The following is a 14,008-nucleotide window of genomic DNA, read 5'->3' as shown; positions in this document are numbered from 1 at the left end:
ATGCTAATTGTCGAGTTGGTGCTGAATGGCATTAGTGTGTATTGACATAGTAATAATCAGCTGACACCGGAGAGCGCTCAGTTCATTTACATAGTGCCTTTTCTCAGTCTGAAACATCTCTCTCAACATCTTTGTCTGTAGATCCTCACTCACTGATTTTTTATTTTTTTTTCAGGGGGTGAAATTAAAACCAAACAAAATAAAACATTTGGCTAAAAGCTGAATGCGGAATACCAAACATAAGGGGTGTGACGAGATCTCGGGGCACGAGATCTCACAAGATTAAAACGTGACGATATTTCACGTCAAGCTTAAACCTGTCTCGCAGGGAAAAAAAATGTTCAGTGTGGACTTTTTAAGAGGGATCTGGCAACCCAGTAGCGATAGCAGCGAGTGTGGTGGCTGAGCAGTGAGAGCAGCTCTCAGCAGAAGAGGAAAATTCAGGCATTTGTATAGAAGATGCTTCTGCTACTTTTAAGTTGTAAGTTGTATGTCCGGCTGCATTTTGGCTCCAGTGGAAACAATAAACGGTAACAGAGTGACCAACAAGACACAAAGCATATGTAAATACTGTAAGTAAATCCTACACATGACCGTTTCATAGGCAGTTGTACTAATCCCTTAGCTCTGTACTGTATTAAAAAAATATTCTGTCTCTGTTTGCACTTCAAGCATAGTCTTAATATGACTGGTTATGTTTCTGCATAGTTAAATTACAAGATATTTAGGAGACAAAAAATACACAAACTATAGTCTTAATATGACTGGTTGTGGTTTGCACTTATTGTTTGCACTATATAAGACCCTAGAAAAGTTTTATTTTTATTTTTTATTCTTACTCATTTCTATTTCTTATAGAATCAATGTGTGAGAGAAAGCAGTCTGTTAAGTGTGAGTTATATGATTTTGTCAAATAAAATTCTAGTTTTCAAGCCATTTTTCATTTTTGGCGTTTTCTTAAAAATTTTGTTTTTAAATCTCGTCTCGTCTCGTTCTCGTGAACCCAGTATCGTGTCTCGTCTCGTCTCGTGATATTAGAGTCTCGTCACACCCCTACCAAACATGTTTTTAGCAGATTTTCAGGAATTCCACCATTTTGGCTTCATCACTTCATTAATAAAATAATGTAGCCTGAATGTAGTAATTGAAATTGCATTACTTCTCCTCCCAAAGTTACAACAACCAAAAAAAAACAACCAAAAAACAAAAAACTAAGACTAAATCGATAGTAGTCTAAAGTATGTTACGGCTGGCTCTAAATCGTGACAAATAAATGGAGGACGCACAGTGTTTAAATAGCAAAAAATATACATTTAATAAAAAGAAAAATAGAAAAAAGTACATGCCCAGACATTTTATAAAAAATGGTCAAAAGGTGGCCAAAAAAAATTTAAGGATCAACAAAAAACATAAAAAAGCATAATACCAACACAGCTACACAGGTGCATATACTGAGTAGGTTTTGTAGCCCAATCAGGGGACAGGCATGTCACATATACAATTGAACAAAATGATAAATAATAAAATAATGAAATAGACTCTAAATAAGGTCACAGATGAAGAAATATTAGTACGTTTTAAGAGGGAAGAGCAGATTAAATGACAGAAATGACCACAGCATAAGTAAATGGTTGTATGTATTTATTTGTTTGTTTGTTTGTGTGTGTGTGTGTGTGTGTCTGTTCCAGACGGACTACTTCCACCTCTTCCTGTGTGTGGCCATCATTATGCTGTACGGTGATGATGTCACAGAGCAACAGCTAGCAACCGATCAGATGCTGCTGCATTTTAGCAATCTCTCAATGCACATGAACGGAGAACTGGTGCTGAGGAAGGTACTGTAAAACTCACACAACCTACGATATCTACATGCAGTACTATGTTGTTATTATTATATAGAACAGAGGTCACTAATAGGCGGACCGCGGTCCGGGTCCGGACCCAAACGTTGTCCAATGCGGACCCAAAACTGCTGAGAAGGATTTTATTTTGCGGCTCAGTAAACTCACAGACCAATCACGTGTGGGGTAAGATCACCAAACGCTCTCTGCAGTCAATCAGATCTGCGGTCCCGCTGCTCCGGCTGTTGAATTGGGACGCGGCCGTGAAAAAAACGCATTTATAAGGAGATATGGAGCCCAAGAACGGGCGGAAAAATGAGAAAGGGCAAAACTAAAGTCACGCCGAGCGCGACAGAGAGAGACAGGCGAGGAATGTATACAAAATCTGGCCAGAGAGGCATTTATTATTATTATTATTATTATTATTATTATTATTATTATTATATATTTTTTTTCAGCGTTCAGTTCAAGCAACCTTACAGGATATAGCACTTAATCATAACACAAGTTAACAATCGGTCCGGACCTTGGCCTGTCAAAATTTTCTCTAACTGGACCGTACTGAATTCTAATTAAATACCCCTGATATAGAAATATAATGTATTTTGTTATTAAATACATATCATTGACACAATGATTGTACCTATTTAGTTACACAACATAACCATTTTGGAACCAAAATAGAATGGAAATGTAAAGATTAGAAATCACAGAATTTCACTTTAAATCAGTAAACTACACATTTCACAAAATACATCATAAATATGAATATGTAGCAGGCATTCCACCATACACACACGCACACACACACCATAGAGGTGACCGGAAAGGGTTATTGATCATGCTTTTCCAATGCATCCAGATCATTAGCGCTGGGTTACCAAGGTTTTAATCTACAGCTATGTCTAGTGATGGGAATGATTTAACTGGTGCTCTTTTAATTGGTGCACTGAGAAAACTGAGAGATATCTGAAGCCCTTAAGGGGTTTTCTCAGTGATTTGACCTTTCTGATTAAAAATGAAGATTTGTATTCAGTTTATTTCACCACCATATCACACACAAGTTTTATACATTGTGAAGTATTAAGAAATTAAATATAGATTTTTTTTTTCTCTCAGTGTATTTCTGTCTTCATATTTTTTATACTGCACCCAATCTTACTTGACTTAGAATTTTCACCTCTGCACAGAACCCTTAGTGTTGAGCAGGCAAGTTGACGATTCCAAATTTCAAAGGCAACATTTCTGCTCATTGCTGTCTTAAACCTCAGCCAACAGTTTTCCATTTTCACCCCTTCTGCCTGCATCGTTTAAATAGTAACAGTGCTTCTGAATATACAGCTCTGAAAAAAAGAGGCCGCTTTTTAACCAGATTTTGCTGAATTGAAAACATCTGGAAAATAATCAAGAGGAACTGCTTGAATTTTGCACCAGGAGTGGCATAAAGTTATCCAAAAGCAGTGTGTAAGACAGGTGGAGGAGAACATTCCAAAATGCATAAAAACTGCGATTAAAAACCAGGGTGACTCCACCAAATATGTAACATAAATATTTCTGAACTCTTGAAACTTTATGAATATGAACTTTTTCTCTTTGCATTATTTGAGGTCTGAAAGCTCTGCATCTTTTTTTTGTTATTTCAGACATTTCTCATTTTTTTGCAAATAAATGCTGTAAATGACTATATTTTTATTTGAAATTTGGGAAAAATGTCTGTAGTTTATAGAATAAACTATGAACAATACTCATTTTAATCAAACATATACCTATAAATATCAAAATCAGAGAAACTGATTCAGAAACTGAAGTGGTCTCTTCATTTTTTCCAGAGCTGTGTCTAAATGGTAATTATCTATTACTATCTTGGCAATGTAAAAAGCAGTTGTGACACTGACTGAAAACAACCTAGACAGACATCTACAGTCAGACGTCCATTGCTATCTTGGCAGTGAATTGTCAGCACAGGCACAATTAAGTAGCATCAGTTCTGATACATCTCTCAAACATTTACCTATAAATAGCAAAATCAAAGAAACTGATTCAGAAACTGATTTAGGAACTGAAGTGGTCTTTTAATTTCTTCCAGAGCTGAATATTATCAGCAGGTAAATAGCATTTATTAACATACATTTTTTTGTGATTTATTCATTTGTAGGCCCGGAGTCTCCTCTATCAGTTCCGACTGCTTCCCAGAATCCCCTGCAGTCTGCATGACCTGTGTAAGCTGTGTGGGCCGGGCATGTGGGACAGCCGCTACATCCCCGCAGTCGAATGTTCAGGAGAGCACCCGGACTCTCAGAGCTGCCCCTATGGAGGCACAGCCACCCCCCAGCCGCCCCCGTCCCCCAGCCAGCCCGTCGAGAGCAAGCGCGGCTCCAAGACCCGGGACATCTTCAACTTCCGCAAGCAGTCCTGACTGCGGGACTGCAGCCGGGCTTCAGGACTACACTACCCACAAGGCCTAGCCCCAAGGGGAACCATTCGCCAGGTACACACAGGTGAATGCTGGGAGACTCCGGGAGACCTCAGCGTGGTTATTGATTACTGATTAGGAGATTACTGATTTGCAGTCGAGTAAGATATGGAACACTGCCTAATAATAAAATAATAATAAAAAAAAAACAAATACACCACATTTCAGTTTAAAATGACACTTTAAACTGACATATCAGTGTTTGAACGGAAGGAAAACTTTCTCTTTCTTTATCGAATGAAGGGAATGGGATGAGCATTGGTGCTCAAATTCCCGTCAAACATAATAGAAGGATTCTTACGGAATGGGATCCCATCCCATATGGAGGCACAGAAGGATTGGATTACAGAATGTCATCAATAATACACGAGCAGTATCCTCGCATACAAACAACAAAGGATTACAATCTCCTCCTTCTTTATTTTTAACAAATCCAATATATTGATACTCTTTAATACTATTTTTCTCCTTTTGTTTTGTATCCAAGACAGTACGCATGTGTGTAAGCGTGTATACGTGTCCTGAGTACATGAGTGCGAGTTATGCTTGAGTTAAACTGCTGCATATGAAGAAATCTGCCTTCAGTAATGGGCTGAAACGTTAGGCTATCTCAGTTATGAAGCTTCTTCGTGAGGAAGCTCTTATTGCACTGTAGTTTATAGGCTGCGATCATTTCCACAGCAGGTAAAAATGGCCCAAATCCGTTAGATTTTGACACAGATGTGGCAAAAAATACAATACATATCTGATGAACTAGATCATGTCGAGGTGAAGTAAAAAAAAAAAAAAAAAACTACAGGGGTTGGACAATGAAACTGAAACACCTGGTTTTAGACCACAATAATTTATTGTGGTGACGGACAGTTCTGGTGGAAACAGGAGAGTTGAGGTGCACATTGAATTCTGCCGTGGTTTAATTTTTTTTGGATACAATCCGGGTTAGCACCCGAACATCCCTTTCAGACAGCTTCCTCTTGCATCCACAGTTAATCCTGTTGGATGTGGTTGGTCACAAAGACTTGCTGTCTTGGTCACAGATGCATCAGCAAGACGTGCACCAACAATTTGTCCTCTTTTGAACTCTGGTATGTCACCCATAATGTTGTGTGCATTGCAATATTTTGAGCAGAACTGTGCTCTTACCCTGCTAATTGAACTTTCGCACTCTGCTCTTACTGGTGCAATGTGCAATTAATGAAGATTAACCACCAGGCTGCTCCAATTTAGCCATGAAACCTCCCACACTAAAATGACAGGTGTTTCAGTTTCATTGTCCAACCACTGTATGAGTATAAAGGCAAAATGTGTGACAGCATTGCGTAAGAGGTTCAGTGGTGGGAAAACAACTTCATCTACTAAACAGATCACTACTATACTACTATACAAAATTTTGTGGAGTGCTTTCTAAATAGCTTATAATGGAGCTATAATTAAAGAAATTAAAGAATACTTTAGGTATAGTAAAACATGATAAAAATGACTTACCTTTGTTGAATAGCCCACCTCTGCTTTCCTACATTTTTCTGAGATACAGTAATTTTGAGCTTTTTACCCACTACTTTGTACAACGGCCGTATCGGGGCGTATTTTGCCCTGATAAAAAACTCTTTTCCACCGTTATCCAGGCTCAAAGTTGCTCCACACCTCCTTGCTAGAATCCGAAGAGCCCTGACATTTAAAACGAGGAATTCATAACTTAAAATTTACACAAGAAGCTTATTAAAAAACGGTGTTTACATCCTATAATGCTAGCTTCAGCATAGACGTATATATACATAGACTCTGCATAGCCTGCCTCCTGCTGTAGCAGGCTATGCTGTACAGAGGGCTGGGAAGGTTTGTACTTTTTATCATGTTTTACTACTACACCCAAAGTCAGTTTTACACCAGAGTTCTCCTTTAAAGAAACAAACTAAGAAAGTGTGTGTGGTTGAATTGCATGACTCTTTTATATCAAGTAAATTCTCTGGGATTTCTCGTTAGGAGCTCCTGTGTGAAGCTGAGAAAGATGAAACGGAAACTTCACACGAAGCACTGTTCTGTGCGTGAGCATCAGCAAGACTTGAGAGTAATTCAATACCAATACTTATCATGATAGAAAATGTTTTATGATTGGTGCAATTATTCTGTTTCTGAAATTGCAATATTGATAGTCAATACATGATATTCAGTTTGTTAATTTATATTGGCAGTTTAATTTGATAGAAGTCTACATACCTATACCTTTTCTTTTGTTCATATCGATATCGAAGTTATATTGTAGCGAAAGGAATATAAGAAATATATCGCGATTGCAATTTTTTTTTACCATATCGTCCAGCATTGTGTGCCGTCAGTTTAGGAGCATTAACTGTTCAGACAAACTGTAGGACACATGACAAAGATAATCGTCGGATTTGGTGAGAACGTGCCATTTTGGGCCACTTGTACTTGCTGTGTGAAAGTAGCCTATAAACAAATACAGTATATATATTTATATCAGTCAGTCCTTATTCAGGATGATTTGTTGATTTCATTCTTTTATCCAGCTGGATCTTCTTATACAGTATATTGGAATATAATGGAAATAAGACAGTAGGTCATGTATACTGAATGAAGCTGGAGGCAATAGAAGCAATATATACGTGAATATATACATATATATAGATAAAATATATAAAACTTTTTTTTTTTTTTTTTTTTTTTAATAATTGTACACCTAGACAGAGCAATACCTTTTTGCTCATTGATGCTATTGCATGCTTTTCTTTCCGTTCACTATATTTCACACCAATTGAACCAATCAAACTAATCACTGCTAATCATATTTTCATAAGCCTATAAAAGGGAAAAAGGGAGAAAGGGAGATCAGCAGCTGAAGGTATACACAGATATTATGATTTGTATGTGGTAGAAGCGCTAAAATCATGACTAAATTTGCGGCAGAAGGTCTTAATCCTCCTCGTAATGCCTCTTCACTCCGCAGGGGAGAAAAGAGCTCTAATCCAAACCCTAGAGGGAGTTTGCCTGTAATTAGTTAATCTGGGGCCAGCCGTCAGAGGAGCGCGAGGATTCAGCCAGCGAATGGGAAGCTTTGGCCTAGAGAGACGGAGGTAGACAGAGAGATAGAGAGAGAAAAGGAAGAAAAAGGAAGAGAAAGACAGGGTTATAGAGACTTATAGAGCGGGCTGAAGACGACCCGTGTCTCAAAGGTTCCCCAGAGCCCATTTGAGAATGGCCGAGAGAGCAGCTCTCCGCAAATTGCCGTTAAAAGGTAACATTAGTCTGCGGGACTCTCCACATGCGGCCTCTGCGAATGACATGCATTACAGCCCCTTTCTTAACCATTAGCCATCGGCCCGGCTATCTCCAATATCCAGCGAGCAGCGGGGCACAGGCGAGCGCTCGCAGAGAGCCTAAAAGATGTTGACATAATTGGAAGATGAGCAACGAGGGCACATATCATCGCTGGCATAACAAATCCATGGATCTCTGAAATGGTAATTTTTATAGGAGGAGGAAAAAGAAGCAACGTTAGGCAGACTCTGACCAATATATATATATATACACATATATATATATATTGATTCGCTGAAAAAATATCAGCTTTTATCGATGGCCTGCTGTTTCATCGATATCCTGGGAAATGTCACAGATAATGGGCTCTTAATTACTGACTTATTTAAGGTCATGGCAAAGCAGGGATTTACTGGTGCATCTAAAAAAAAAAAACATAATATCATTGAAAAGTTACTTTTTTTTTTAGTAATTCACTTCAATAAGTGACTCTCATTTCTGGTACTGTTGATGATTATGGCTTACAGCTACTGAAAACCCAAAAATCAGTGTCTCAGAAAATGAGAATATAATATAAGACCAATCAGTACTTTGGGCAGTAAGTGTGTGGGCAGTGTGCAAAGTCCTGCTGAAAAATGAAATCAGCATCTCTATAAAAGTCCATTAAAATTAAATAATAATCATCGATTTTGATGAGAATGTGGCATTTTTAGCCTACAAATAAATACAGTATATGTATATATTTATATCAGTCAGTCCGCCATGGGAATGGGATGTCATACAAGCTCCTGTAGGTGTCCCAATACTTTTGTCCATATATTGAATTATCCAAGCAGCAGTTTAATGCCTTCTATTTTGATCTTTCAACAGACAGGATTCTAGCTCACCTCATCCAACCAACCCAACAATGGCTAGATTCTTATCAGGTGGCGGTCCCCGTGCTGATTGAGGGTTAGATGTTTAATCAGAGCAGTCCAGTTCAGCCAGATTTGCAACTTTGCCAGCTGGTTTGCCGCATACAATGGAAACGTTGTCAGATATGCTTCAAACAAGCTGCGAGGTTAACCGCAGTGTTTGGCCTGTGGTGGCGAGGAACAGGGAGGAATGTGGCCGTCCCCATAATATGTTTACTGTTTGTTGTCAAACCAGACCGATCCCCTGTGTTTCCCATTAAACAAGCTGTAGGAGTTATTTAGTAAACCTTCGGTGAACTTTACCTTCAGAGTTTACGCATTATCCAATCCACGCCTACGGCCACACCCACCCAGCGCTCTGAAGCTGTGCCAGGCCTGCACATCTGCTGGCTGGTGAAATGTCATCTAGATACGTGGCCACCTGTTACCCACCAAACCTCAGGGCTCTTTAATCCTCATACCATCCAGTAACTGCTTGTTTTTTCCCTCCTACACTCTAAACTTCAAACCTGAACCCTTTTAAACCCTTTCTGAACTACAAACTATTCACTGGTGTAATGTAGGGCGTTTTCACACTTGTATCAAACAAGTGCGTCCACACCCAGGACTGATTCTGGGCTTATTTGAAGGAGGAGCTCATGATGTTTAGTTTGCTTTCTATCCACATTTCTGATTACGCAATCCCATGCATCAGTTTTCTGCATGTAGCTTCACAAAAACTTCAGCTGTCTGCTGTCTGCGTTTCATAATTTTGCTTGGATACGAACACTCACACAGTAAGAAACAATGCTTTTGAGATGCCTTGAGGACTGGTCACAAGGCTAAAATTATTACAGTACCCTCGCTCCAGTCACAGTATGATAAACTGATGGAAAAGGAAGTACTATGTTTATGGAATTGGAAGTGGCACGCTACAAAAAGAACCAAACACGCAACCCTACACACTGCACCTAGAGCAGATAGAGACCACACAAGTTTGTTTAAAGCAAATCCCACACTACCAATTTCAGAAGTACAGGAGATCGGTGCTTTGGGCCGCTACCAGGCTCCAAAACAGCATTAACTTTTTACTTAGTATATTAAATATGTGAAGCAATTGGAGCTTCCAGGTCCCTTAGGAATACCTAAGCCAGTTTCCATTGTTTTGCCGGTACAATACAATAGATTCTGAATAGTAACTACCATTCTAACTACCATCTTCACATCCACTTCTTCATGGTCAGGGTCGCAGTGTGTCCAGATCCTCCTGGCAATTATTGGGCACAAGACAGCATCTCCACAAAGGAACCACTTCAGAGTTAGTTTGAGACTAGACCTAGACCACCACCTTTTACGCTCTTGAGGGTCTTAGTAGGATTATTTTGGTCAAAATTACTCTATGCACTTTAGGGCTGCACAATATATAATTTAAGCATCGTCATCGCGATGTGCGCATGCGCAATAGTCACATCGCAGGACATTCAATGTCACTTAAGGCAATTAAATTTAAAAATGTTGTGTTGCAATTTTTTGATTATTTACACAAAAAGTAGATACACATCGCTGTCTCTGTGTCTGTGCGAGTGACAGGCTGCTGCTGCCTGAGAGGCGCGAGGTGGAGGGGGAGCTCGTAAAGGCACGTTTTGAAAGCTGTGCACCTCAGTCCAGCACAGTTCTGCGAAGATATTTCCAGGAACAGCTGAATTTCATGCTTTTAATAAAAAAAACTCTCTTACACTGAAAAAAGAGAATTGTTGGACCAACTTAAAAAAATTACTTCAATTGGTAACACATAAATAAATTAAGTTTTTACAAATTAAGTAAACAAGTTAGATAAACAATTCCTTTAAGTTACTAAATTACTTTCAAGTTGACAGTTTTCATTATCTCAACTTAAATTTAAGGCAAATTAACTTAATTACGTGCTTCACAATTTAAAAGTACACTGTAAAACATTTCAAGTTGTTTAAACTCAGCAACATAAGTTCTTTTGCTGTCTTACAAGGCTGAGTTACCTCAATGTGGTATTCTCAACATATTTGGTATATTATTATTTAACTGCCAATACTGACAGTATAATACTGGTGCAGCATAAGAGTAAACTCAGCAAAGAGTGAACTCTGTAGCTCAAAGTCAGCATACTATGATCAGTAGAAACACAGAATAAAGTTAATGTGCTCTTACAGCCCACAACACTGAGGCCTGGCAATCAACATGTATATTATAATTGCTGCACTACTAGGATAAGGTAGCTTTGGGCAACAGACAACACAAAGATGGTAAGAAGGGGAGAGGCCACACCCAATATGCAAATATATGGTGCCAGGAGCCTATAGGAAAGCTGCATGAACCAACACTGTAGAAAGAGCATTGACACGTGTAGTAACTAAAAGTTGGTTCAAATCACATTTTTTCATTGGTTCAACAAACATTTTTAAGTTTTCAGGTTAAAGTTCTCTGAACTCATTTTATTGAGTTATACTGGCCGGTAAGTCACTCAACTTAATAATATTAGTTTCCACAGACTAAAACACAGAATCATTTTTAGAGTGTACCTTTTAAAAAGCCAATTAAATAAAAAAAAATCTGATTAAAGGGCCGATTGCTGTTGTTTTGCAGTTTGTTTTCCTCTGGTTTTGAGTGCTCGGCGCTGACTCAGCTCTTGACACGAGACAGCGTGTGGGTGGGTGCCGGGCTGGTGACGTCATGGACCTGCGTTGTTTAATATCACGGTATATATATAGTTTAAAAAAAGAACATTTGCAGTGTAATTTTTTTTTCAATATCGTGCAGTAGGGGTGGGCAATATTATATCGTATACAATATATCGTGACACAGTAATATCATGATATAAAAAATCCATATCGTGATAATAGGGCTGTTCTGTCTTAAAAGTAGTCTATTATTTACTGTGAAGCTTTAGGTGTATTTATTGTATAATTGTTTTAGTTTGCAGTTTATATGCATGCACTAAATATTCTGCAATATTATTTGCTGCATTATATTATTTTATGCTATATTATTTATTCTCCCACATTATGATTATTCTGTTATACTATTATACTATCATCCTGAAATGAATAATTCTTTTAGTTTTCCTATATCGCCAAGTATATCGTTATTGCAAAAATACCCTGAAATATCGTGATATTATTTTAGAGCCATATCGCCCACCCCTATCGTGCAGCCCTAATGCACTTTATACTTACCCAAATAAACTGCAAGGATTAGAACAGGCCAAATGTGTGTGATCACACCCTAAATGTGTGTGTGTGTGTTTTTTTTTTTATGTATATCTATGGCATCTTTACAAAGCTTCATTCTGGAGCTTTCAGTTATACATTTTAAGAGAGTAGCTGGACCGTACCAGAAACACGGCCTGTGAAAACATCCTCAGGCTGCCTGTATGTGACAGGAATGGCAGATCAAGCTTCAGTCATCTGATCGATTTCCTGTTTCAGGCATGATAGAGTTCCACAAGAGTGAATGGTGCTAGCTGCTAAACGCTGAAAAGAATGTAATGATGGAAGAGAATAACAGGCCACTTCAGATCCACCCAGGCTGTTATTCCTGAGAATATTACCTCCCTTTATCTCCTGCACGAAGGCTAAGACTGATAAATGGGTTCTTCCTTTTAAAGGCTGTACAAATAGACGTGGTGAACAGGAGGGTAGCTGGTTTGTAGGGGTGTATGTGTGTGTGTGTGGTGTAGGCTTGTACAGGATTGTGTGAACGTTCCTGTGTTGATTAAATATGTGGTTCAACTGCAAGATCTGGGTTGCAGATAGAGGTTCAAAACAGTCACTCGAGAAGTCTCAGTACTATACAGATGTCATCTACTCTGTTTATATATTTTTTAAAACTTTCATCTGGGCAATACAAATGTTAAAAAATGCATATATTAAATGCAAATTAAATAAAATCCCAAAACTAGCTCAGAAATGAGCTGTTGTGCTTAAGTTGTGCTGGCATTTAACGTTCCTAGAAATTAATTAAATACATAATAGCATAAAAGCATAGTATGTGTCAAAAGGCATGGGACACAATACTAGTTACTGTATACAGCTCAGGAAAAAAAAAAAGAAACTACTTAAAAATGAGGAGTTTCTCTGATTTTACCACATTGAAAACCTCTGGAATATAATCAAGAGGAAGATGGATGAACACAAGCCTTCAAACCAAGCTGAACTGCTTGTATTTTTGCACCAGGAGTGACGGCATAATGTTATCCAAAAGCAGTGTGTAAGACTGGTGGAGGAGAACATGTCAAGATTCTCTGCATCTTATTTCAGCCATTTCTCATTTTCTGCAATTAAATGCTCTAAATGACAATATTTTTATTTGGAATTTGCGAGAAATGTTGTCTGTAGGTTATAGAATAAAACAACCATGTACATTTTACTCAAACATGTACCTATAAATAGCAAAATCAGAGAAACTGATTTAGAAACTGAAGCGGTCTCAAATTTTTCTATTTTCCAGATGAGTGTGTTTTTAAATATGATTTTCTGAGACAATTTAAATAGTGCTCCCTCTGTCTGCATACATCCCTTACAAGCTGGAATAAACACCACGTGTGTGTGTGTGTGTGTGTGTGTGTGTGTGTGTGTGTACATCTGTCAAAAACATCTGACGTCGTAAAAAAAAAAAACCAGTGTATTGAGTGTGTATGTGCACTTGTAAGGATTGTGTGTGTGTGTGCAGACGTCTGATGCTTTTCTTCGATGTCTTCAAATACCATATTCCTATTTAATGCTAATGTTTACACACCACGTCTGTTTTTTAACATTCCTTTTTATTCATCTGTGTACAAACTCCTTATGTATCTCATCTCATCCCCCATCTTTATCTATCTATCTGTCTGTCTGTCTGTCCGTCCGCCTGCCTCCTCCCTCTCTTTGAGTGGCAGCATGGGGCCTGTGTGGACCCCCCGCCGGCCAGATCGCATCCACCGCTGCGCTATTGGCCCTAATTATCAATTACGGGGGGCCAGACGGCCCCACCTGGAGCTGGCCAAGGTGCTAATGAGCCCGGGCCATTTGGACCGGCCCCGCGGTGCGTGTCAGCAGGACTGGACGGGCCTCTCCGCTGAGCTGCTAATGGATCCTACGCTGTCACAGTCAGAGGCTGTAATCACTCAGAGCTGGGAGAGGCCATGCCTTCCTCATTTGCAGCCTCCTCTCCACCTCCCGCTCTGTTACACTGCCGTAGTCCATCATTATGTTTTGTTAGGGTTTCTCTGTGTGTAAAACGTGGTGGTGGTGGTGGTGTTGGGAAGGGTGGTGGTGGAGGAGGAGGAGGAGGAGGGGCGAGTAACAAGTAAAGCGCAAACTGGCTCATTAGACTCCAGTCAGAGAGACTGGAGGCTTCTGGTAAAGCTATTCAGAAACATGGTGTCGTGTTTTCGCTCCCGGTGGTAATGATCATGACCGGCGGTGTCTGGCTAAAATTGCCCATGTGAACGTGAACTGAGAAGTGACTGTAGCATAAATATGTTAAATCCACATTCAGTACAGAAGAGGCTT

The 14,008-nt window shown here is 39.1% G+C and overlaps 1 protein-coding gene across 3 annotated transcripts in view; it reads left to right on the top strand.

Annotated features, from left to right (window-relative positions):
- tbc1d16 (TBC1 domain family, member 16) overlaps positions 1-14,008 on the top strand; it is a 78,589-nt gene that overhangs the window by 57,586 nt on the left and 6,995 nt on the right. The window contains exons 11-12 of one of the 3 annotated variants that reach the window (XR_002650463.2): positions 1,689-1,835; positions 3,997-4,329. Coding sequence is in view for 1 of the 3 variants with exons in the window: in XM_022673758.2 (XP_022529479.2) it covers positions 1,689-1,835; positions 3,997-4,257 (408 nt within the window). In the remaining 2 variants the exon portion in view is untranslated. Of the gene's footprint in view, positions 1-1,688; positions 1,836-3,996; positions 5,680-14,008 lie in introns of those variants that run through there. The other 2 variants (XR_002650462.2, XM_022673758.2) reach the window with 2 other exon arrangements.

The sequence above is a fragment of the Astyanax mexicanus genome, chromosome 19 (assembly GCF_023375975.1).
Source record: "Astyanax mexicanus isolate ESR-SI-001 chromosome 19, AstMex3_surface, whole genome shotgun sequence".
Taxonomy (NCBI): domain Eukaryota; kingdom Metazoa; phylum Chordata; class Actinopteri; order Characiformes; family Acestrorhamphidae; genus Astyanax; species Astyanax mexicanus.
Note: the sequence above shows the minus strand (reverse complement) of the source record. Positions and strands in the feature narration are given on the sequence as shown.